The sequence below is a fragment of the Mesoplodon densirostris genome, chromosome 10 (assembly GCF_025265405.1).
Source record: "Mesoplodon densirostris isolate mMesDen1 chromosome 10, mMesDen1 primary haplotype, whole genome shotgun sequence".
NCBI lineage: Eukaryota > Metazoa > Chordata > Mammalia > Artiodactyla > Ziphiidae > Mesoplodon > Mesoplodon densirostris.
In genome coordinates, this window is record NC_082670.1 from 86,106,518 (window position 1) to 86,132,211 (window position 25,694).

The 25,694-nt window shown below is 41.8% G+C and overlaps 1 protein-coding gene across 10 annotated transcripts in view; it reads right to left on the bottom strand.

Moving 5' to 3' along the window:
- Positions 1-869, bottom strand: part of MAGI1 (membrane associated guanylate kinase, WW and PDZ domain containing 1) — a 635,889-nt gene extending 635,020 nt beyond the window's left edge. For all 10 annotated transcript variants that reach the window (XM_060109161.1, XM_060109156.1, XM_060109160.1 and 7 more), the window contains exon 1: positions 2-869. In XM_060109161.1, coding sequence (XP_059965144.1) covers positions 2-314 — 313 coding nt within the window. In that variant the 5' untranslated portion in view covers positions 315-869. The remainder of the gene's footprint in view (position 1) is intronic.
- Between the last annotated feature and the right edge of the window lie 24,825 nt (positions 870-25,694).

The following is a 25,694-nucleotide window of genomic DNA, read 5'->3' on the forward strand; positions in this document are numbered from 1 at the left end:
CCTTGTCTGACGGCTTTGAAGGTGACGGCCTCCTTGCAGCTGTCGATAACTCCCAGTACGTCATAGCGGGGTAAACCGGACACCCGGATCCCCTGCACCTCCAGAAGCAGCTCCCCCTCGCCCAGCCGAGGGCCCTGGCCGCCGCCGGGAAGCCCCGCCACCTCGGCCGCCGCCACCGCTCCGACATACGGAAACTCTCCGTTCTCCGCGCCCCCCAGCACCGTCACCCCCAGCTCGCCCTGGGGTCCCCGCTTCACGGTGAATTCGTGAACCCTGCTAGTCCAGTGGTTCTTCTTCTGGATCACTTTCGACATGATGATTTACGCCCCTCCTCCCCCCCAAAAAAAAAACAATAAAATGAGAGACAGGTGCCTTCCACAGCACAAGCCCCCAAGCCCACGCTGGTTCAAGGGAGAGACATCTCCCCCCAAATAACGCAACGGGAGAGAGAAACTTGGCAGACTCGCTCCCTGCACACACTCGCGCACTCAAGCCATCATAAAACAAACTTTCTGGGCTTCCCCGCGAGCCCTGCACAGGCGCCCGCGAGCTTTGTTTGCATTCCGGTGCTTCTAGGTCCACGTTCCGGCGCCTGACCGTGCTCTCCGGGACCAGAGTCCACTCTGCGCCGCTTGGGTTATTTTTTTCCTTCCTTCCTTTCTTTCTTGCCTCTTAGAAATGCGGTGTTTCCTCTTTGCCTCCCGCCTGGCTCGCCTTTCCTCGCTGGCGGGCTGTTACTGAGGGTTAGGGAAGCCCTTCCAGCCAGTTGCAGGGAGCCCTGGATACGCGGTTGCGGAGCGCGGCGTGGGGGGGTGGGGGGCGGGGGAGAGGGACAGGAGGGAAGTGCCTGCGTCCCCTTTAAGCAGATACAAAGGCTCGGCTTGTTTTGTTACAGTTCATTCTATTCCGCGCCGCCGAGCGCAGCGGCCGGCGAGAAGAGACGCGCGCGCATGCGCCCCGCGGCCGCCAGCCGGCCGGCCCGCCCCACCCCGCCTTCCCGAAGGGAGAGATTCCAATGTGCTTCCCGTTGGGTCCTAAATCCGGCCTACCAGAAGCAGGCAATTTCCCCACACACACACACCCCTCTTATTCCTCCTTTTATTTCAGTGCCCACGCCTCGGCAAATCCCTTTGGGAGTTTGCGGGATTCGCAAGGGTTTTCCTCCAACCGTTTGCAACTTTTGAAAACATGGGCAATCTGGCTTTGGCATTTTAAAACCGTTTCAAACAGGTGGGGGTTGGGGAGCCTCATATACTCACCCTCGCGCTCACACTCACGCACACACGCACGCACTCACGCCGCCCTAAGCTTCCTTACCGCCCTCGGCCAGTGGCTGGCCCCGCTGTCGGTCACCGAGCCCGCACTGTCTGCCGCGCCCCCCCCGCCCCCGGCCGCATTTCCCTATAATACACAGTACCCGACCCCGAAGCTTCTGTCCGCTGCCTGCACAAAGCCCTCGGGTTCGGCTCCTGGAGCGGGGTCTGCCCGTGGGTCTGCGATCCTGTGGAGGGCGACCGTGAGTGTACCCTGGGTCCCCCAACTGGGATCCCTGGGAGAGTCACACGCTCACACACACACCCTTAAACTTTGGGGCCAACTTTTTTGGACACAGGGGAAAACTATAGGTGAGGGAAAGAAGCCAAAAGGCAAGAGGAGGTTCGGGTCTTCAACCGAAAAGGGGTCTAGCTCTTTAACTCCCTCGCCGGGAGAGACTTCTGGAGCCAGGCATCTGTCTCGGGCTCAAGTTCCTGGCTGAGCTGGGCAGCCTTTGGACCCGCCCCAGGGCCAGGAGATAAGGATCACTTCTGGGTCTGGGATCTGCACCCGAGTCCTGGCGCCCGCGGGAGCGTGGGCGCGGCAGCCACCTCTCGGAATTAGCAGCGCCGGGGGCTGAGGTAGAGCTAGTTTCTATCCCTGCTAGGTTTCGGAACGTGCTCGGGGGTGGCGGACAGAAAGAATACCCTGCACCGGCAAGGCTGCACTCCCCACATACTCCCCAACTGGCCTGGGCGATAGTCTCCCAAGCATTTTCTTTCCCTCAGTGATTTATAACTTGTTTATTCATCTTTGGTCACAGGAGAGATTTCAAGTGCTAAATAAGGGAGGTGAGTGTAAAGGACTCAAAGAATGCGGTGCTGCAGAGGTCACGGTTGAGAGCCGGGCTCTGGGGTTTAGGTTCCCACCGGTCCAATCTCTTTGTGACCTTGACCAAGCCCCGGGACCCCTCAGAGCCTTCGTTTCTCCCTTGTTAAGTAAGTATAACAATACCTCACAAGATTCTTGGGAGTATTACAGGGAGAACACTTGTAAAGTGGCATATAATAAAAACTTAGTAGTATTAGTAGTAATAGTAGTAGTTGGAAAAATTAGGAATCATTTGGGGTTTCAAGTTAGATGATGATAATAATTCCTCCTCTCCTTTCTAAAGCTTAAAATACATAGGCATACGTTTAAATATTTTAAAGCACTGTTTGTAGGGTGCTATTCTAAGCCAATAAAAATAAAAGAAGAATGTTGCTGTTTCTCTCTTGAGATATCCAGAAATGAAAAATCCTATTGCCTTGTAGTATTTGTAAGAGAAGGAAGTGGCCAGTTTTCCATGGCTCTTCTTGGTGAGGGAAACTTTGTCTTCAGCCTCTTTTCCTGGAAGATACCCATTTGTTTCCAACTTGACTGAATCAAGACGAGTGAGAAATTCAGAAGGTTCATTCCCAAACCCAAACACAGATCCAGCCAGTCAGAATCTTAGGGATGGGTTCTATCATCTGGACTTCTAAGGTTCCCCTGAAGTGGTGCTGGTATACAACATGAAGACCACGAGTCTAGCATCTTGATTCCTGAGCATTTTTTACATCACAGACCCTTTTAGGAGAAGAAATGTGTGGTCCACATCTACCTGTAGAGTAAGCTCCAGTGAAGTGTGGTTTACTGATGCATTCCCAGTTCCTAGAACAGTGCCTGGTACCTGGTTAATGCTCAAGTATTTGGTGAGTGAATCCTTCCCCACAAATGCACATTTTTGTGTAACACCTTAGACTGAAATCACAGATTCCCCTACAGATCACCGGTAAGCTTGACCTTGTATGTTCCTCACTTCCGCAGCCCATATTCTAGGATTGCTTGCCAAGAATTCCCCCACTTGCCTCCAATCACTGGTCCCGTACCTCCTACCTCACTCCCACCTGGAGGAGTCCAAAGGATGGGCAAGACCAAGTGGTTTGCGATTCCTCCCACTGGCAAAGCACCATCTTCCCTCTCCAGGATTCCACGTGTTTCTGAGGCTGAGAAGGGAAAGGACTTGGAATTTAGCCCACTTCAGTTTTTAGATGTGGAATAACCCCCAGAAAAAGAAGGGATACCTAAGGGTACAGACAGCAGGGTGGAGAGAGGTATAGAGAGACATATTATAACCCAGGAACATAAAAAGAAGTAATTTGAACCTCCAATGCAGCTAAGACTGTCAGTTTTTCCAGACATTAAGTTTATGATATTCCCAGGCTCTCTGCTCCTCCTCTGACACTCTGTCTACTCTGTTTCTCCTGGTTCAGTTCCTGTGTCCCAGATTGGAAACAACTTCAAGGCAGAAATTATATCTATCCTTTTCCAACCTTTGAATCCTCAGCACCTAAACCCATGCCTTGAGGGGAGTGTGCATCCTACACACTTAATGAATGAATGCATGAATGCATGGATTAAGTGTGATCTTAAACTGGATAATATATGGCCTTCGGCATGAAGCGCATTTAGATTCAGTAGCTAGAACCGATTTATAGATTGTTATTTTGAAAGAGCTTATAGTTATCTTGGAGCATATTTTTCTTGAATAGATGTAAAGTGGGATCCTAGTGTTCTGGCTTCTCTCACGTTATGACTTTGACAATACATTCCAGTGGACAAAATAATGCCATAAAACATCTAACTTGGAGGTTTACCATGTGTGCCAGGATAATTATGTGCATTATTTTATTTAATCACTACAACAATCGTGTGAGGTAGGTGTGACCTTGACTTGCATGAATGACCTTGATTTTACAATTGAGGAAAGTGAAGCTAGGCAAGTAAAGAAACTTGCTCAAGAGCTTGGAAGTGATAAAGCTAGCATGTGCACCCAGAGGCATAAACCAAAGCCCATTCTCAGAACCACTGCACTCTGCAGGTGTAGGATGTGGCCATCCACCATCTAGCATATTTGGGTACCAGCATTCTTTGGCTCCTGAATCTGCCACATAGTGTGTGCATATCAATTAAGTCACCCTGCTATCTCTTCCCTTGAAACTGAAGGAATACAGTGTTTCACTCCAGAATCCAATCTCCAGTTCCCCTTCTGTAGGCTCTGAAGATCGAATAATTTACTGTAATGTAAAGAGGATTAATTTGCAAACATTTCTCAAGTGTTTGGAGATCTGTGGGCTCTGGTACAGGCGACGTGCCAAATGGCCTTATACTGTTATGGCGGAAGCATTTCAACAATGAACTCTTAATAAACACAGTGGATCGAGATAAGTAAACTGTGACACAATAAACTCTGCACAGATTATGATTTAATTTTCATATAGCTAGTTCAACTAAAGGGAAGAAAAAAATCCACAAATATAAATTGTACATTGCTTTTCTTTCTCACAAATAACATTTCCTTTCAAAGTTTTCTAGCTGTGAGTAAAGAATCATTATTGTAGTCTAAAGTGGTAACTTACCTCCTTTTTCTGAAAATGCGAAGATGGGAGATAAGTTCCTTGGTGTGGGGCAAAAGAGGACATGAAAATTGGTTATCTTTTAGTTTCTGAAGAATGCCATTGAGGTGTATATTATAGATATCAAGGTAAATATTTCGTATTCAAGAAAGGTAACTGACGCCAAACTGGTAATTTAGAGCAAAATATCAACAAAGGAGGTTAAAACCCTTAGTTCAGATTGAAGGAAACAGACACTGAGGGCAACTTTCCATGTCATCTCCTGGAGGGGCTTTTATGATTCGCTTGATAACTTTTTCTTTTCCTCACAGGGAGGCAGATGGGTTTTTTCTGACCATGGTACCCCTCCCTTTAGTCCTTTCAGCTAGGCAAGAATAAATAAAATGTTAATTCTTGTGACCTTTCAAGACATCACATGTGAACTAGTCTTTTAATACCGCAGAGGAGGAAGAGAGTTTAATCCTGGCTAATGTTCTGGTTCACTTCCTGGGAAAAAAAATGAACATTGGTAACTGGAAGATTTGAAATTCGACGTTGGGTCCGAGAAAGCAAGTGAAACCAAAGAATTTATCGTGGGAATCTCTCCTAAAATGTCCAAAATGTTCAGCTGTAATGTAGCATATCATCCTACATAATTCCACTGAACATATACCTCATGATATTGTTAAGTCCTTGAGAACAGGGTGTTTGCATTTTCTTCCTAATAGGTATTTGTATCTCTTTTATTTCATCTCCCACCAACTCTATGAAAATATAGTAATTGGAACATGGTAGATGCTTAAATAATACAGGATTTTATTATTGAAGGTGTTCACTCACTATATGTCTTCTTCTTTTTGTATGTTTTTAACAGTTTATTGCGCAGACACTGAACTGAATGAGAGAGAAGGAAAATACACGTTGAAATCAAAGATGGAATGCCCATATTTTTAAAAATACCCTAGTAATGTAAGTTGTTGCAGAACAATTTTTTAAATAGCTAACTAAAAAGGCAACATTAAATTTAGTTATTCAAAATTGTATTACCACAAGGGACTTCCCTGGCAGTCCAGTGGTTAAGACTCCACACTTCCAATGCAGGGGGCCTGGGTTCGATCCCTGTTCAGGGAACTAAGATCCTACCTGCCCTGGGGCGTGGCCAAAAAAAAATTGTATTACCACAAGATAAGCAGTTTCTACATTTGGGTGTATCTCCTCCTGGACTTTGGTCAATACAAATATATACACATGCACGCAATCTACCTTCTTAAGTTGTCTCTCTCCCTCTCTCCCCATTTGGGATTTACAGTTAATTTATGGAATAAAATAATCCTTTATACCTTTTATTACTTACCAATATACCCTCAATTTTCTATTTGTTAAATATAAACCTCTATTGATCACTTTTATTAGCTCAATAATATCCTATTCTTTGAATGTTCCAAAATGTATGAAACCAATGCCCTATTAATGATCATTTAGGATTCTTAATGGGGCTGAAGTAATTATTTGTATTAGGATGTTTTGGTTGCCAGTGACAGAAACCTAGTTGAACTAGCTTAAGCAAGAAAGGAAATGTATTACTCCATATAACTGGCAAGAGTAGAGATGAAACTAGTTTTCATCAAGGCTGGATGAAGAGGCTCGAGCGCTGCCCTCAGCTTTCTCCATCTCTCAGTTATTTTTTCCTCTATGTTGCCCTCATCCCCTCCTACTACATACAGATTGGCTTTCTCCCGACAGCCGGGAAAGATAGCCACGTGCAACTTACATCATCCAGGTTTAGCAATCCCAAAATAAAGGAGATTTTTCACTAACAGATGGGAAGAGCAATGAGAGAAATTTCAGTCTGTATTAAAGCTTTCAGTTTCAATTGTAGAGAGTAGACGGAGTCTGCCTACTTTTCAGTAGCTTTGAGAATAAACACAAGTGAGTCACAGACATGATTGGCTGCCTGATCAAGCCTGGCAGAGTGTGTGTGGACTTGAGACGACTCAGGGAAACCTCATTAAAATGAGTTCCTCTACAAGTTCCGATCGTGGTCGCCTCTTCCACAGTTAACTAAGAGTTCCAAGAATTCAAACGTAGTGTGAGTTTGATTTCAATCGAAGCTGCAGTGGTTGGCCCACACGTTGGTAGCTATTTTGAAGATATTCTGAAGCTGGCAATAGTGCAGAATTGCACCCTTTACAAAGGAAGCCAGTCAAGTGTTATACGTGTTTAATACAGATGGTTTGTTAAACTACATAACATCAATTTCAAATATTCTGAAATGAATCTTAAATTTTTCTGAAGCTAAACTAAAAAAGAAAATTAAATATTCTAAGATGGCCCATGACAGTTGGTAGATTGTTTTCATTCATTTGTTCATTCAACAGATGTTGATTAAATACTTAATTTGTCAATTCCTACTAGGCACTGATGGTACAGCACTAAAAGACACGCTATTTTTTTTTGCTGGAGGAAGCTTACCTCCTAATTGAATACTCATTGGATACTGAGACAAGAAAACATACCAGTTCAATAGTGTTGGGTAAGTTCAATGCCAGGGAACCTAGGGTGATCCTGGTGGACATTTCTTTGGGAAGGATTGTAATTCACAAATATGTCTTCAGAAACTAAAGGTGCCATTGTTAGAAGAACTTCTTGCATCCTCCACCTATAATTTATTTTAATAGTATTTTAATAAATGAAAGACAATGTCCAGTTTTATGCTCACATTATGATACTTGAAGGTGTGCTTTATGGAACCATCACTGAGTTCCCAGATGGTTACAGCTGCCCACAGTGTGAATATATGGTTCCATAAAGGACAACTCTGTCTTGCCACAAAGCCAATCCAGCAAACACTAGGCGGAGTTTTAGAAAATGACTCAGCAATCTGGAATCTGAGCAACCTTGCTCCTTGAACTGTACCATCTTTGGAAAATTGTTCCCCATAAAATCTTGTAGCCAGATGAATAAGAACCCCAAAAAAATGTGTTATTCACTTTCCAGATTTAGCACATTCCTGGAATTTTAAACTCATTTTTGTGGACTGTTGCCCAGGTGAGGGGAGGCTTAGCCAAACCGGGAGTGGTTTTGAGCAGCATCCCCCAGGGAATCAGTGCCCAAATTTGGCGTGCTTGTATCTTGAACATTCCTGACACTCCTGGCTGAGAAATTCAGCTTGCCTGAGTTTGGGTACCCCAAGGATTTTACATGCAGCAGAGAACTGCTGAATTAAGCTAAGTATTGGAAGACATTGCAGTTTTAATCATTAAGTTAGTTCCCTGCTTCAGTGAACTTAAAAGCTGGCATATGCTTGGGAATGTTTCTGCTTCCAAACGCACAGCATGTGCATTTTTCAGATGTTTGACCTTGATCTTGTGACCTTTCCTCTAAAATCCTGAGAGTGCTGGGAACACTCACAGCTGAGTGATGGGAGCAAAACTAGACAGATAGCAATTCTTTTTTTCTTCTCTCTCTCTCTTTTTCTTTTTTTTTATTTGCTTAAATCTTAGGTTACTCTGTTTCAGACTAGACCCCTAGTCTAAATAACTTCCCCTTCAATTATTAATTTTATTTTAATCTATCATTTTGGTATGAGTTTACATTTAGAAGTGATACCACTAAAGCCTAAAACTAGTAAAGCTATGTGATCCACCTGCTAAGGCAAGCTGGCATTTATGACACCGCTCTCCAGATAACCTTCTCTAGGTTAATGTTTTCCAATTTTTTGATTGCTGTTCAGAATAAGAAATGCATTTTGTTTTACCACCACATATACACACATAAACATGTATATAAATAATTGAAACAACAGTTTCAAGAAACCATATTTATCCTTTCTTCATATCATGCACTATGCCTTGGGTTATGGCCCACAGCCAAATTTATTTCTTAACCTTTCCCTGTATTACCTACAAGCTAAGAATGGTTTTATGTTTTTCAGTGGTTCAAAAACAAACAAGATATACTGAGACATATTTACAATATGTCATGTGCTCTTCTAAGTCTTTGCATTTATTAACTTGTTAAATCTCTGGTGGTTAACATATTTTGAGGGAGTGCTCAGTGTGTAGGATGCTTTGGTAAATGCTTTCAGTGATGCACTTACTTAATCCTCTCTACCTTATGAGGCAGGGAGTATTAGCAGTCCCACTTAATAGATGAGGAAACAGATGCTATGTGACTTGCCCAGGATCACATACCTAGGAAGTGGCAGTTGGGATTTAATCTTAGGTTTCTCTGCTTCCAGACTTTTGATTCTTAATGCTATTGATGTCTGCAGCTTCGTGACCACAGCTTAACACATAATATGGGCCCAATGCATATTTGAAGAATGAGTGAATACATGTATGAATGAATGAAGGATTCAGAGATAGAATGATGGTATCCCATAAATCCTGACCAACTATGGGAACACAGATAAATTAGGTGATTGCTTGGTGCTTTAAAAAGCAAGCAAGCAAACAAAGTAAATCCCTCATTTATTGAGTGCTAAATACTGCATTTAAGTGCTTTCAATACATTTTTGCAATTGACCCTCATAATGACACTATGAGGTAGATGCTACCCCTATTTCGCAGAAGAGACTGAGGTTCAGAGAGGTTAAATACCTAGCCTAAGATGACATGACCAGTATATTTAGACCTGGTGTGACTAAGACAGACGATGTTCTTAATTACTGTGCTATGTACCACCATTTATTCATTTCTAATGTCACTGTAATACTATCTACCCCCATGATTTTGTAAGCAAAATAGACAATGTATCAGAACGTTCATCAATAACTATAGTATTTTCCAATGACATATTTCTCTATCAAAAAGTTAAAAACACAAGGTGGAAGAAATAGAGGAGGAAGAGAAATACCTTCCAGTACATTTGATATGGAGATTGTGTTATTAAAATGTTGTTATATAATTTTTGCAAATGTTCTATAAATCTAAAATTCTAGATTATTTATTATTATTTACTCTAGACTTAAAAATTTTTTAAAGAACAGTATTAAACACATGAAAAAAGAATGTTTAACTTCATTAGTCATTAGAGAAATGCAAACCAAAACCCCAGTGAGATACTACTATACCTCCACTAGGATGGGTACAATTTTTTTTTTCATGGAAGATAACAAATGTTGGTGTAGATGCGAAGAAATTAGAACACTTATGCATTGCTGCTGGAACTGTAAAACGATGCAGACACTGTGCAAAACAGTTTGATGGTTCTTCAATAAGTTAAACATAGAATTACTATACCACCCAGCAATTTAGTTCCTAGGTATATATATCCAAAAGAATTGAACACAGATGTGTAAACAAAAACTTGTACATGAATGTTCATAGCGGCAATTTTCACAATAGCCAAAGATGGAAATAACCCAAAAGTCCATCAAAAAAATTAATATATAAAGAAAATGTGGCTATCCATACAATGGAAATATTTTCAGCTGTAAAAAGGAACAAAGGACCGATATCCACTATAAATAGAAGAACCTTGAAAACATGATGTCAAGCGAAAGAAAACAAATACAAAAGACCACATAGTGTGTGATTCCATTTATCTGAAATGTCCAGAACAGGCAAATTCATAGAGATAAGAAATAAATTGGTGGTTATCAGGAATTGTGGGGAGGCAGGAGGAAGAGTGCTGGTTAATGGTTATGGGATTTCCTTTTGGGGTGATGAAAACGTTCTGGAACTAAATAAAGGTGATGGTTGCACAACACTGTGAATATACTAAATGCTACTGAATTGTGTACTTTAAAATGGTTAAAATAGGGAATTCCCTGGCAGTCTAGGGTTTAGGACTTGGTGCTTTCACTGCAGTGGCCCCGTTCAAGCCGGGAGGCCAGAAAAAAAAAAAAAAAAAAAGGTTAAAATAGCAAACTTTATGTTATGTGAATTTTACCTAAATTTTAAAACTCACTTTGACACCATTTTAAAAAGGTAGCATACTAAAATAATATAGAATGTGCTGGGATACACGATACAACTTACGAAGGAAAAAATTTAAATATTATGTGAAATACCAGGACTCAGTACAGCATCCTGATCTAGAGTATGGACTTTCAAAACTGGCAGCTCTAGAATCAAAGCCCTGTGCTGTCACATAATGACTAGTTATCCTTAGGCAAGTTTTATAACCTGTATGAGACTCGCTGTCCTCATTCATCAACTGTGTGTAATTGCTGTTAGTTATAATGTAATACTTTTTATATAAGTTGTCACTTAGCCTAAATATGATGACGAAGATTAATATATACTTTGATCCTTTTTTCCTTTGTATATATGTGAATTGAGTGTTGCTTGTCTTCTTAATGATCATTTCATTAAAAGCAAAGGGTTTAGGGAGATAACCATCATAGTTTTATCACCATATGTGTCTTTCTACATCCCAAGAAAAGTATTCTGTGAACAGATCTTTAAAGTAGCTTCCAGGGACTTCCCTGGCGGTCCAGTGGTTAGGACTCCGCACTTCCACTGCAGGGGTTGCGGGTTCCATCCCTGGTCAGGGAACTAAGATCCCACATGCCGCGTGGTACGGCCAAAAAAAAAAAAAGTAGCTTCCAAAGGAGTCTAGCAATTCACTATAACTATTATGTGAGGTTATATTGAAATTTAGGCTAAATTGCTTTAGTAAAATTTCTAGGCTGCTCCCAACCTGTTACTAAGGAAGAATGGTCGTGGCATATGGGAGTTGACAGGAAAGACTTTATAAGAAAAAAGATACCTATTTTTCCTTCCCTTCCCCTAAGCTGTTCCCATGAATATGAAGACTGCTTATTTCTTCTTGAATTTGCATATGGCATCCTCCCAGGTAATTTATGGAACAAATCCTGACACAGCTCCAGAAGAAACCATATAGCCCCTTTAGTATCATTAGTAACCAAAAGGCCAAACGTTTAAAGAGGCAGAGGAAATCCATCTCCCAAAGGTTCAGACCCAGCACTCTCTGCTCTATACCCTATACAATTCCTCCACCCACACAACTCAGCCTTTCATAAGAGAAAGAAACTTCTAGAACCCTGCCCTCTAACCTCTGTTCCTCATCTTCTGGAGCCCTCCTGGGAGTTGAGGAATGCGGGGAAAATAGCTGCAGGGTTTGGCTTCCAGTTGGTCAACCCTGACACTAATTGCTCTCTGGGAGATTTTCAATCTTTGTTCTTGGCAAGAAACTGCAGGACAACAAAAGCTGCCAGCTGAGTGACTATATGAAGAGCAGGGAGGTGGGTCTGATAGGTATGTGGGAAGGGAAGGGTTTAACACTTTCCACTCCTGCTCAAGCATTCTAGTCTTACCAACAACTGTAACAAAGTTTCACTGACCTACAGGCATACCTGTTTTCTTGCATTTTGAAGATACTGTATTTTCATAAACTGAAGGTTTGTGGTAACCCTGCCTTGAGCAAGTCTATCTGCACCATTTTTCCATCAGCATTTGCTTACTCCAGTTCTCTGTGTCACATTTTGGTAATTCTCACAATATTTCAAACTTTTTCATTATGATTTTATTTGTTATGGTGATCTGTGATCTTTGATGTTACTATTGTAATTGTTTTGGGGGGCCACAAACCATGCCCAAGTAAGGGGTAACTTATCTGATAAATGTTGTGTGTGTTCTGACTGCTCTACCAACCTGCTGTTCCCCGTCGCTCTCCGTCTCCTCAGGCCTCCCTCTTCCCTGAGACAAAACAATATTGAAATTACGCCAGTTAATAATCCTACAATGGCCTCTAAGCATCCAAATGAAAGGAAGAGTCACATGTCTCTCATTTTAAGTCAACACTAGAAATGATGAAGCTTAGTGAGGAAGGCAAGTCAAAAGCATAGATAGGCCAAAAGTCAGGCCTCTTGCACCAAACAGTTAGCCAAGTTGTGAACACAGAGGAAACGTTCTTGAAGAATATTACAAGCGCTGCTCCAGTGAACCCATAAATGATAAGAAAGTGAAACAGCCTTACTGCTGATATGGAGAAAGTGTTAGTGGTGTGGATAGAAGATCAAACCAGCCACAACATTCCCTTAAGCCAAAGCCTAATCTAGAGCCAGGTCCTAACTCTCTTCTATTTTATGAAGGCTAAGAGAAGTGAGGAAGCTGCAGAACAAGAGTTTGAAGCTATCAGAGGTTGGTTCACAAGGCTTAAGGGAAGAAGCCATCTCTGTAACATAAAAGTGCAGGGTGAAGCAGCAAGTGCTGATGTATAAGCTACAGCAAGGTATCCAGAATATCTAGCTAAGATAATTTATGAAGGTGGCTATACTGAACAATAGATTTTCAGTGTCGATAAAACAACTTTCCCTTGGAAGAAGATGCCATCTAGGATTTCCATAGCTAGAGAGGAGAAGTCAATATCTGGCTTCAAAGCTTCAAAGGACAGGCTGACTCTCTTGTTATGGCTAAAGCAGCTGGTGATTTGCCATTGAAGCCAATGCTCATTTACCATTCTGAGAATCCTAGGGCCCTTAAGAATTATGCTAAATCTACTCTGGCTGTGTTCCATCAATGCAACAACAAAGCCTGGATGACAGCTATCACATCTGTTTACAACATGGTTAACTGAATGTTTTAAGCCCACTGTTGAGAACTACTCCTCAGAAAAAAAAGATTCCTTTCAAAATATTACTGCTCATTGACAGTGCACCTGGTCACCCAAGAGCTCTGATGGAGATGTACAACAAGATTAATGTTGTTTTCATGCCTGCTAACATAGCATCCATTCTGCAGCTCATGGATCAAGGAGTCATTTTTACTTTCAAATCTTACTATTTAGGAAATATATTTCATAAGGCTATAGCTGCCATAGATAGTGATTCCTCTGATGGATCTGGGCAAAATAAATCGAAAACCTTCTGGAAAGGATTCACCATTCTGATGCCATTAAGAACATTCAAGCTTCATAGGAAGAGGTCAATATTAATAGAAGTCAAATATCAATATTAACAGGAGTTTGGAAGAAGTCTATTCCAACCCTTATGTATGACTTTGAGGGGTCCAAAACTTCAGTGAAGGAAGTTACCACAGCTCTGGTGGAAATAGCAAGAGAACTAGAATTAGAAGTAGAGCCTGAAGATGTGACTGAATTGCTGCAGTCTCAGGATAAGACTTGGATGCATGAGGAGTTGCTTCTTATGCACAGAAAATGGTTTCTTGAGATGGAATCTACTCCTGGAGGAGATGCTGTGAGGATTATCAAAATGACAACAAAGGATTTAGAACATGACATAAACTTAATTGATAAAGCAGCATCAGGGTTTGAGAAGGTTGGCTCCAACTTGAAAGAAGTTCTACTGTGACTATCAAACAGTATTGCATGTTATAGAGAAATCATTTGGTAAAGTAAGAGTCAATTGGTGTGGCAAATTTCATTGTTGTCTTATTTAAGACATGGCCACAGTACTTCCCTGGTGGCGCAGTGGTTAAGAACCCACCTGCCAGTGCAGGGGACACAGGTTTGAGCCCTGGTCCGGGAAGATCCCACATGCCACGGAGCAACTAAGCCCGAGCACCACAACTACTGAGCCTGCACTCTAGAGCCCGTGAGCCGCAACTACTGAGCCCGTGTGCTGCAACTACTGGAGCCCACACGCCTAGAGCCCAGGCCCTGCAACAAGAGAAGCCACCGCAATGAGAAGCCTGCACACCGCAACGAAGAGTAGCCCCCACTCACCACAACTAGAGAAAGCCTGCACGCAACAACGAAGACCCAGTGCAGCCAAAAATACATAAATGAATAAATAAATTTATTTTAAAAAAAGACATTGTCACAGCCCCCCCCAGCCTTCAGCAACCACCACCCCGATCAGCCAACAACCATCGACATGAAGGCAAGTCCCTCCACCAGCAAAAAAGCTCAGGTGATGGTTAGCGATTTTTAGCAATGAAGTATTTTTTAATTAAGATACATACATTGTTCTTTTAGACATAATGCTATTGCACACTTAATGGACTATGGTATAGTATAAACATAATTTTGGCATTAGGAAGCCAAAAATTCCTTGCAAATTGGTTTATTGCGATGTTCACTTTATTGCAATGGTCTGGAACCGAACCCGCAGTGTCTCTGAGCTATGCCTATATTGGCTTAATGTAATCAAAATGGCTGAAACCCCTTTTTTATTCTATATACCTTATATGACTTACAAGGAGGTTAAATGTTCTGCATTTGTTTGAGCAGCACCTATACTTCATACAGGCACTTATTCACTCAAAAATATTTACTGAGTGCCTACTATGTGATGACAATTTTCTAAGCACTAGGTACTGATTTAGCCATTCATTCAATAAATATTTACTGAGCACCTAATGTGTACCAGACAGGTGAGCTTCCAAGGAAAATGTAGTCAACGAAATGAACAAAAGCTCTATTCTCATGGAGCTTCCATTTTAGTGGAGCAATACAAAAATGAAGAAAATAGAGTCTTTGAATAGTAGAGGTGCTCTGCAGGGCAAGATAAAGGGAATTGTGATGCCCTGAGTTGGGACTGTTATTTTGTGTAAAGGAGTCAGGGAAGGTCTCATGGCTAAGTTCATATCTGAGCAGAAACCTGAAGGAAGTCAGAGAGTAGACCATGTGGCCATCTGGGAGACAGTGTTCCAGGTGGAGGGAACAGCACGGGCAAAGGTCCTGGGGTGGAGCATGCTTGGTATGGCATGGAAATACAAAGGTGAAAACACTAGACACTGGTTTTACCTTCTTGGAACGTGGAGTCTGGTTGTGGAGGCAGAGAGTAATCAAATACCTCCCAAATAGATGTCTAATTCTGAAGAGCCCATGTGCCAAGAGGGAAACACAGATGGGGCTGGAAGATCCTAGAAAAATAGCTGATCGAATCTCAGGGAAGAATTCCCTTAGGAAGTGTAGTTTAAACTGAAATTCAAAGAAGAAAGCAAGGTTATCCTGGTGAAGGGGAAGGAGGTGGTAGGGTATTAGGGAGGCTATTTCCTGTACAGGGAACAGTGTGTGATCGAAGTGTGTGTGTTCAGAGGGGTGGATGGGATCAGGGCTGGTTCTAGGCCATAAAAGATCCAGGCACCTGCCTTGCAGAGAATGAGGGGGAAAGCATCCTTGATAAGCAGGAGGGTATGAGCAGGGGACAAATCGCATAGGGTTTCTGCAGTTTGTAATTACTTAACTGTTTAAATGAGTATGTTTACTGTCTGCCTTCCCTGCTGGAGCAAGTTCCAGGGGGCTAGGACCCTGTCTCCTTTCACTACTGTATCCTCAGCTCCAACCCCAGGTGTGGCCCCCTGCAAGGGCACAGTTTGTATTTGTGGGGTCCGTGGCTGGCTAATATCTCCAGCAATCTCACAGCCCGCTGAGAGCCTCAGTGGTAGCAAGCAGCTCGCATTTTGTGAGTAGTTGGCTCTTCCAGATTCTGGGTTCAGAAAAGGCCAGCAAACTCGGCAGTATTCAAAGCTGAGGTTTATGTTTCAAAATCATAGATAAAAGCCGACTGTGACCATGGAGATCTCCTCCCACGGAGAAGCAGAGTCCAAATGGCACTGTTCTCCCTTCGTCATACTAAGATGACGTTTCCATCTTGACTTGGTGATAGTGTACTTCTAGGATGGGTGCTCATTGCATAGTATTAAAGAGTCAAACTGTCAGATGAGAAACAATATTGTTTTTTTATTTCAAGAACGTGTGATGTTATCTAAGACACCGGTTGCCCAGGCAGTAGACTGATGGCCAAGGCATCTTCACTGTGAGAAAAAAAAAAGAAAAAAGGGAGGGGGTGTATAGCATAACTCTGGGACAAAGTTCAGAGATTTAGCCAAGCCCTCATTTTTGCAAAGCTGAAGATCAGGGCTTCCCTGGTGGTGCAGTGGTTGAGAGTCCGCCTGCCGATGCAGGGGACACGGATTCGTGCCCCGGTGCGGGAGGATCCCACATGCCACGGAGCGGCTGGACCCGGGAGCCATGGCCGCTGAGCCTGCGCGCCCGGAGCCTGTGCTCCGCAACGGGAGAGGCCACAACAGTGAGAGGCCCGCGTACCGCAAAAAAAAAAAAAACAAAGAAAACTGAAGATCAACTTTTGGGGGACAATTCCTGGTATTTCCTGTCAGCCTCCACTCCCCGGTTCTTCCTTCCCAACAGCTGTTATCTTACATTTGAGGCCGCCTGTGGTACCAGGGAAGTGAATTCTACCCTCCCCACGGTAGGAGCAGGGAAGCCAGGTGCAGCCCATTCTGTTCACCTGGCCACAGTCACAGATGCCGGGCTGCACGTGGGAATTAGACTGGTTCCTAGAGCGAACCTCGGGCGCTGCGCTTGGAATGCTGGGACAGAGGCTTCCTTCATGCTGGGCTGCGTGGTAGCGGCAGCACCTGGAACAGCAGTGGTGATTTTTGCCACCAATAGACTATGCCACCCTGGGGCCACTGCTAGTTCAGAGGAGGCCAGATTGGGAGAATTGAATGGAGAGAGCGTGAAGCCCCCAAAAATGGTGAACCTCAGAATCAAATTGCACCTGAATCCTGCCATGTTTCTGGACTCGTCTATGAAGTAAGTCCATACATTCTGTTTATTATTGAAATTGAGACTTCTGTGTTTGGTGGCCAAATCATCCTAGATGGTAAGGGTAATAGAAATGAAGAAACAATTTTCTGTCCTCTAAAAATACAGTAGCATGTACAGGAAATCAGAATGCAAGTGTAATTGCTGCAAGATCCATATTCTCCTAATGTTCTTTAAGTGAAATCTTCCAAGGGTTAACGCCCTAAGTATGTTAATGACTTTTTTTTTTTTTTTGGCGGTATGTGGGCCTCTCACTGTTGTGGCCTCTCCCGTTGCGGAGCACAGGCTCCTGACGCGCAGGCTCAGCGGCCATGGCTCACGGGCCCAGCCGCTCCGCGGCATGTGGGATCTTCCTGGACCGGGGCACAAACCCGCATCCCCTGCATCGGCAGGCGGACTCTCAACCACTGCGCCACCAGGGAAACCCATTAATGACATTTTGAATAAGTAAAAATACATGTTTTCATAAAAATGACAACAGTATGAAGGAGTAGACAGCGAGAAGGGCGTCTCCATCTCATTCGTCTCAGTTCTCTTCCCCAAAGGCAACATTTTAATTCCTTTACAGGCTTCTTATGTGTACTTCTTAAGATAGTCTGTACATAGATCTCCCTTTTAATTTACACAAATGCTGCTATATGCTGTCAGCATCTTGCTTTTTTTGCTCACAAATATATCTCAGAGGTTGTTCCATATCAGAAAACATATAAGCTGCTTCCTTATTTTTTTTTGCTTCCTTATTTTTTATTTCAGTTGAAATATAGTTGATGGGCAATATTACATTTCAGTTTTGTTTTTTTTTAATGAAAAAGCTGCTTCTTAAATATGGCTACGAGGCTAGGAATTTTTCATTCTTCGTTTCACTGCTACCTGCAAACAAGGGTGAGTAAATTAGTTTGTTTAATCAGTGAAATGAAACAATGGTAGCAAATACCTTTCATACACTAATGAGGAAATTCATTTAAAATTATGAAACAGCCGGCTTCCCTGGTGGCGCCGTGGTTGGGAGTCCGCCTGCCGACGCAGGGGATGCGGGTTCGTGCGCCGGTTCGGGGGGATCTCACGTGCCGCGGAGCGGCTGGGCCCGTGAGCCATGGCCGCTGAGCCTGCGCGTCCGGAGCCTGTGCTCCGCAACGGGAGAGGCCCCAGCGGTGAGCGGCCCGCGTACTGCAAAAAAAAAAAGAAAAATTATGAAACAGCTCCAAACTGTTCCATTTTTTGCTTCTGTGATTTATTTAACCAAGCTCCCGTTAGAGAGTCATTTAGGCTGTAACCTTTAGCTACTTTACACAAAGCTGCAACAAATTGTATGCTATGTATGCTCCTTTGTTTGAAAGCTGTATAAAATGTTCTCAACAACAGTCAATATAAATATAGGCTGTTCAATCAAAAGTTTTAAACCTGAGACTGAATACAAGAATTCAAAAATGTCTTTTGTTGACTTTTTGTGTGTGTGTGTTAACCTTTCCCCCCCCACCCCAACAAATAGATGGATTCCTTAAAAAAAAAAAATTGAATTATAGGGGCTTCCCTGATGGTGCAGTGGTTATGAATCCGCCTGCCAATGCAGGGGACATGGGTTCGAGCCCTGGTCTAGGAGGATCCCACGTGCCGCGGAGCAACTAAGCCCGTGCGCCGTTACTGAGCCTGCGCTCTAGAGCCTGCGAGCCACAACTACTGAAGCCGGCTTGCATAGAGCCCGTGCTCCGCAACGGGAGAGGCCACCGCAGTGAGAGGCCCCTGCACCAGAACGAAGGGCGGCCCCCACTTGATGCAGCTAGAGGGGCCCCGCACACAGCAGCGAAGACCCAGCACAGCCAAAGATAATTTTTTAAAAAAATTGAATTATAGTTGATTTACAATATAATGATAGTTTCAGGTGTACAGCAAAGTAATTCAGTTTTACATATATATATTTGATTCTTTTCCATTATATTGATGTTATTACAAGATATTAAATACAGTTCCCTGTGCTGTACAGTAAATCCTTGTTGTTTATTTTATATGTAGTAGTGTGTATCTGCTAATCCCATACTCCCAATTTATCTCCCCACTGCTTTCCCCTTTGGTTATCATAAGGTTGTTTTCTATGTCTGTGAGTTTGTTTCTGTTTTGTAAATAAGTTCATTTGTGTTATTTTTTTGATTCCACATATAAGTGATACCATATGATATTTGTCTTTCTCTCTCTGGCTTACTTCACTTAGCATGATAATCTCTATGTCCAGGTGGATTCCTTTTTCTCACTCCTCCATCCATCCATTCATTCATTCAACAAATAGTTATTGAGCACTCACTATGTGCCAGGGAATATTTTGGTGCTGATCGTTACCTCAAGGGCCTAACATGACGTGTTCATTGGAGAAGAAGATAATAGGTCCAATGGACGGCCAATCATCTGTGGTTATTTATACACATTAATATTTAAGTGACTTTAGTTGTAACAGCTTCACAGTTATTTCAGTACAAGCCAACTCAGTCTTGGACCTGTATCAGAAAGGGTCATGTCTATGCTAGGTCAGTCAATATTTCTAGGTGATAAAAGCAAGGGACCAACAGCCCCTTTCTAGGGAGAGCATTCCCTACAATCTCTTACTGCAAGAAACAACTCCAAGCCATTCATTAAGCATCAATGACCATGTAGCCCCAGCTCTGTGGCCTTGGCTGATTGGACCAGGGGTGGGCATGGGACCTCAGGGCAACCAGTTTATAGGTTGGCTGGTGGCCTATGATCTGGCCTGACTCCAAAGTTTTGTCCAGTAGGAATGCTGGTAACAACTTGCCCCAGTCAGATCCTTTTGAATTGAGATACAGAGAAAATAAAACAAATGTTAGCTAAGGAAGTAAAACCAAAGGAGAGGAGAAGCCTAGTCATGTAACTGTTGAAGTCAAGGTTTCCAAACCCAGTGACTAACCAGAGTTAACCAGGTCAGGTCTGGTCTAGGGCAATGGTTCTCAAACTTGCACAGACAGTCCATGCTTCTGGACTCTTCCAGTAAGTCAGTCCATATGTTCCACTTCTTGTTTATCTTGAGACTTCTATTTAATTGGTGATTATTGTCTGAATCATCCTAGATGGTAAGGGTGATGGAAACCCAGAATCTATCTTCTGCCCTTGCCTGGAGGGCCTGTTAAAACAGAGAGGGCCTGTTAAAACAGAGACCCCATTCAGTGGGTCTGGGGGGTGGTGCTGAGAATTTGCATTGCTAACAAATTCCTAGTTGACGCTGATGCTGATGATCCAAGGACCACACTTTGAGAACCACTGCTCTAGGGAAAACTTCCATCCATTCAGGTCTCTGTGAAGTAAGATGGGTCCTCTTCTTACCGTTAGGCTAGAGGGTTCCATTTTCTGGGTCCCTGTGAGATCATTCTACCACAGAGCTGAAATTCCTGATTGCCTTTTTTTTTTTTCAGGTCCTTTTGACATCTCCACATTTCTGAGTGAGTCCTTACCACATTATGAGCCCCCAAAATAGAACATAGTAATAGGTATCATTTATTGAGCCTACACTCTGTACAAATAGAAAGCATTCAGTAAATGATAACTAGATGTTCACTAGGGAATTGCAATGACTCATATTTTGTCCCTAAATTCACTACTGCAATATTGTTTATTTTGTATTTTTGTTTTTAGAAATTTTAATTTCCTCTTGATTCTTACTGCCAATTATATAAGAACCAGTTTTTGCTCAGCATTTGCAATTTTTCCTACAGTTGTAATGTTCCATCATATCCTCAAAAATATTAAAACTCAGAGAAAATCAAAAGCAGCTCTAACAAATGAGACTGAACTCTTCCTTTGACCTAGATATACTGTTCCTGACAAATTAGTGTGTTATTAAAATGTTTTAACTCTGAGGACATCTGTGATCACATTTATTACAAACAGAAATAGGAAGATCTATTGGAAGTTTATATCAGGTCCCATCCGAATAATCTTAGGTCTCTGGTTATGTCTTTTGTCAAACTTTAAAATGGAATATTTATTTTACAATTATCTCTCGTGTTTCTGCTCCACTGGACTCAGCTTTGTGAGCTCTGCAAATGGGTCTATTTGTCCACCAGTTTTCTGTTAGCACCTAACACATGACAGGTGTTCAATAAATACTGGTGGATGTTATAAACTCAATGTTTGTGTCCCCCTCCCCGCCAAATTCTGACTCCCAATGTGGTGGAATTCAGAGGTGGAGGTAATTAGGTCACAGGGTGAAGCCCTCATGAATGGAATTAGTGCCCTTATAAGAAGAGGTCAGGGAGCTCCCTTGCCCACTTTCCTTCATGTGAGGATACAAGGAGAAAGAGGCAGTATACAAGCCAGAAGAGGACCCTCAGCAGAACCTAGCCATGCTGGCACCCTCATCTCAGACTTCTAGCCTCCAAGACTGAGAAATAAATTTCTGTTCTTTATAGGCCACGCAGTCTATGGCACTTTGTTATAGCAGCCCAAATAGACTAAGACAGTGAAACTGAATTACCCTGGCTGTACGCTTACCATTAAAAGGTGCTAAGGCAAGCATCGTTTGTATCATATTAAACTAAAATAATAATGTGAACATAATTAAAGTAGAATAATAAATTGAAAATAATGTAGCTCATTAACTAAGCCAGTGAAAAAAGAGAAGCAACAAGCCTAGGAATTTCTTTATTCCTCATTCCATTGATAAGAACTCTGCCTGTGGCCAAGGGCAAGTAGATTGTTCTGTTTAATCAGTGAAGTAAGGCGACCACCTTCAATTCATTTAAAACGATTTTGCTGCATATTCTGTAAAAGAAATATAAGAGAGCACATAATAAAAATGACAGCATGATACACCAAAATGACCCCTTTTATCTCAAGACCTTGAGGCATTTTGCAAATGATAATTATCTCTTATATCATCCCCTCTGAGGTAAGAATTATTTTCCTCATTTATAACTGAGCCTCCATAAAATTATTCCCTCCCAAAGTCCCAAGTCATGGCTGCTCTTTGAATCCCTCACCTCCTGAGATATGTCTAAGTTAGCACATAAATCACATTGTTAAAGAAAACTTTAAATCAGGGCAAAAAGTTATGTTTGAGCTACCCAGAGAATAAGCTACTTAGGGATTTTAGATTTCAAGTAAAACTTTCCCAGTGATGAATGGAAATGGGAATGGATTGGAAGAATTTTTTTTTTTATTTGCTTTTTTTTTTTTTTTGGCTGCATTGGGTCTTCGTCGCTGCAAGTGGGCTTTTTCTCTGGTTGTGGTGAGTGGGCTTCTCATTGCAGTGGCTTCTCTTGTTGCGGAGCACGGGCTCTAGGCGCGTGGGCCTCAGTAGTTGCAGCACGTGGACTCCGTAGTTGTGGCTCATGGGCTCTAGAGCTCAGGCTCAGTAATTGTGGCACACAGGCTTAGTTGCTCTGCAGCATGGGGGATCTTCCCAGACCAGGGCTCCAACCCGTGTCCCCTGCATTGGCAGGCGGATTCCTAACCACTGCACCACCAGGGAAGTCCTGGAAGAATTTTAACACAAAAATCTGTTCAGTTCTACTTTGTATTTTAATGACGTTTTTAATATTTGGATGGCCTTAGAGGTGAATTGACTTCAAAACACAAGCTGAAGTTGTAGGTGATCTGGAGCCAAAATAAAGAGTATCTGACAAAGAATACATTCTCAGAGGAATGATAATAAAATCCTAGACTGGGAGAATGTTCTGTTTCATTGCCCAAATCCATAGAAATTTACCATGACAGATCAGAATTTTAATATCTGGTCACAAGGACATCATTCTTAATGATCCCCAGCTGCAGAGAGTATGTACTTGGAATTTTCAACCCTACCTTTGTGCTATTAGAGATCCTACATTTTAGATTTACAGAATTTTTAAACTTCTATTTGCAAAGAATTACAAGTATCAAAAAAAAAAAACTACCAGGATAGTACAAAAAAACTCCACAATGCCCTTCACCTAGATTCACTCATTGTTAAAGTCTTGCCCTATTTACTTTGTCATTTGTCACATATAAAATATTTTTCCCAAACCATTTGTACTTATGTTGCATTCATTATGCAACCTTACCCGCAAGTTCTTTAGTGTGTATTCCTAAGAACAAAACATTCTCTTACATAACCGCACTACAGTTACCCACTTCAGGTAATTAAACATTGATCAATACTTTTATTTAATCAACTGTCCACATTCCACTTTTGTTGACTGATCCAATAAGGACCTTTATTGTATTTTTCTTCCACGGTACAGGATTCAGACCAAGATTGCATATTACATTTTGTTATTATGTCTCCTTTAATTTTGATCAATTCTTCAGCTGTTTTTTTTTTTTTATGTCAGTGATATTTTTGAAGAACACGTGTCCCTCTTTAAATAAGTTACATAGACAAAAAGTTTGGAGAAATGTAGGTTTAATGGTGGTTATTGGTTTTCAGTTAATAACTTTTTTAAAAAATTGAAGTATAGTTGATTTACAATGTTATGTTAGTTTCAGGTGTACAGCACCGTGATTCAGTTTCAGGTGTACAGCACAGTGATTCAGTTTCATATATATGTGTGTGTGTGTGTGTGTGTGTGTGTGTATTCTTTTACAGATTCTTTTCCCTTATAGGTTATTACAAAATATTGAGTGTAGTTCCCTGTGCTATACAACAGGTCTTTGTTGGTTATCTATTATATATAGATAGATATAGTATAGTATGTGTATATTAATCCCAACCTTTAATTTATCCCTCCCAGTTAACAACTTTTGATGGTAACTGCAAGGAAAGGAGAGATGGGAATTGCATAACTTCTAATTCAGTACTGTCAGTGAAATTCATAACAAATCCGTTCCTGTGTAATGTGCTAAAGCAGTGCCTGGCACACAGTTACTGGCAAATAAGTGTCCTCAAGAGCACCTTTCTTCTCCCTTCCAAACATGTATGTTCCATGTGACGAGGGCCATATATGAGTCTTGTTGGTAATTTCATCCTAATTATCTAACACAATGGGTTGGTGTTGAGTAGCCTCAGTAAAATGTTTGCTGAATGAATGACTCCTGCAGGGATGAGGTGTATTCAGATGTGTTAAGTGGTACCATCTCTTTTTTCTTTAAAATTTCGGTCACCTAACGTAGTGACAAGGCACGAGGTAATTGAGCAGGTATTGAAAGCCTTCACCTTCTCATGGAAGTGGGTTTCACAGCAGGTGTCAAGCATACTCCTGCAACAAATATTTTGCTTACTTCTCAAATGCTTAAAATCCACTGACAAAAAATAAATAAATAAATAAAATCCACTGACAATATGGTGTTCTGTTATCTTTAATGGTCATTATACGTAATTTCCTTCTCTTCTTTGTTCATTCCTTCTCTCCACATGTTAGGATACCAAAAACTCATTAACTTAAATTCTGATAAATTGAAACCTGTGGAGTTTTTGAAACATTCTCTGTCATCTGAACATGCTAAGCAAATTTTAAAAGTAAATAAACCACATAAGGGTGCCCATTTCATTTACTTAAGGAAATCAATAGTGCTTTGCTGAGGCACTATTTACATACAAATGATGGGTTAATTGCAAAGAGCTCTATACTATTATTTAGTTAGCAAATTGAGGGGACAGATTTAGGGGACTGCATTTCTGTTTATTTGTTCTTATCCCCACACAGCCACGTTTTAGCCACAGACAAAATGATTGATGCTAAGAGAGAAGGAACTAGCCTAGGGTCACACAGGTAGTAAGTGGCTTAGCTGGGATTTGGATCCAAGTCTTTAAGTTCCACCTTTGCTAGACCACTCTGTGCCAAACTAGTTTGAGTCGTATGAGTCCTTACAGTGCTGAGTCCCTGGTAGACAAATTAAACCAACAAAGCAACTTCACCAAGAAAAAATTTTTGAGAAAGAATTAAATATATGCTATTTCAAGGAAATCAATAATGTAGTCCTTGGGGAAAAGTAGAACTTTGGCCTTTTTCCCCACTTTTCTTAGGGTCATTTTTATTTTGAAATACAAGGTGGGGTGAGGGAAGAAGCCACTGTAATGTCTTTGGTCCTTAGAGCCTCTTCAAGTACTAATTGCAGCCCTGAGTCCTTTAAAAGGAATAAAACAGTATTTCATTTAAAACTCTCCTTTTCATCATTTTAGAGAAAGCTTCCTTCACATTGAGATAATGAGCTTTTCCAGCAAAATATGGTGGTGAAAGACTTTGCTTTTGAATTACCCAACTCGGAGCACATTTTGAGCAATTAGAACAGCTCCTGAGATAAAAGGATCACCTGATAGAAAACACTTACTTGTGTCTAGAGAGAGTTACAGTGAAGATTTCAGAGTAGCGTTACTTTCTGATTTTTCATTGTTTATCTCTGGTCAGCTAAGGATTAAATTCTTTCTTCATATTCTGATGAAGTGTCCTTCAGAATGCTTAATGGCCCACTCTACTTATAGGTGATTTTTTTATTTCTTTGAACATGTTTTTGTTTTTAACTGGGGGCCATAAGGGATAAGTTATGGGAAGAATCTGTTAGGAGTGTGAAAGGAATTGTATTAACCTTAAAGGAAGAATT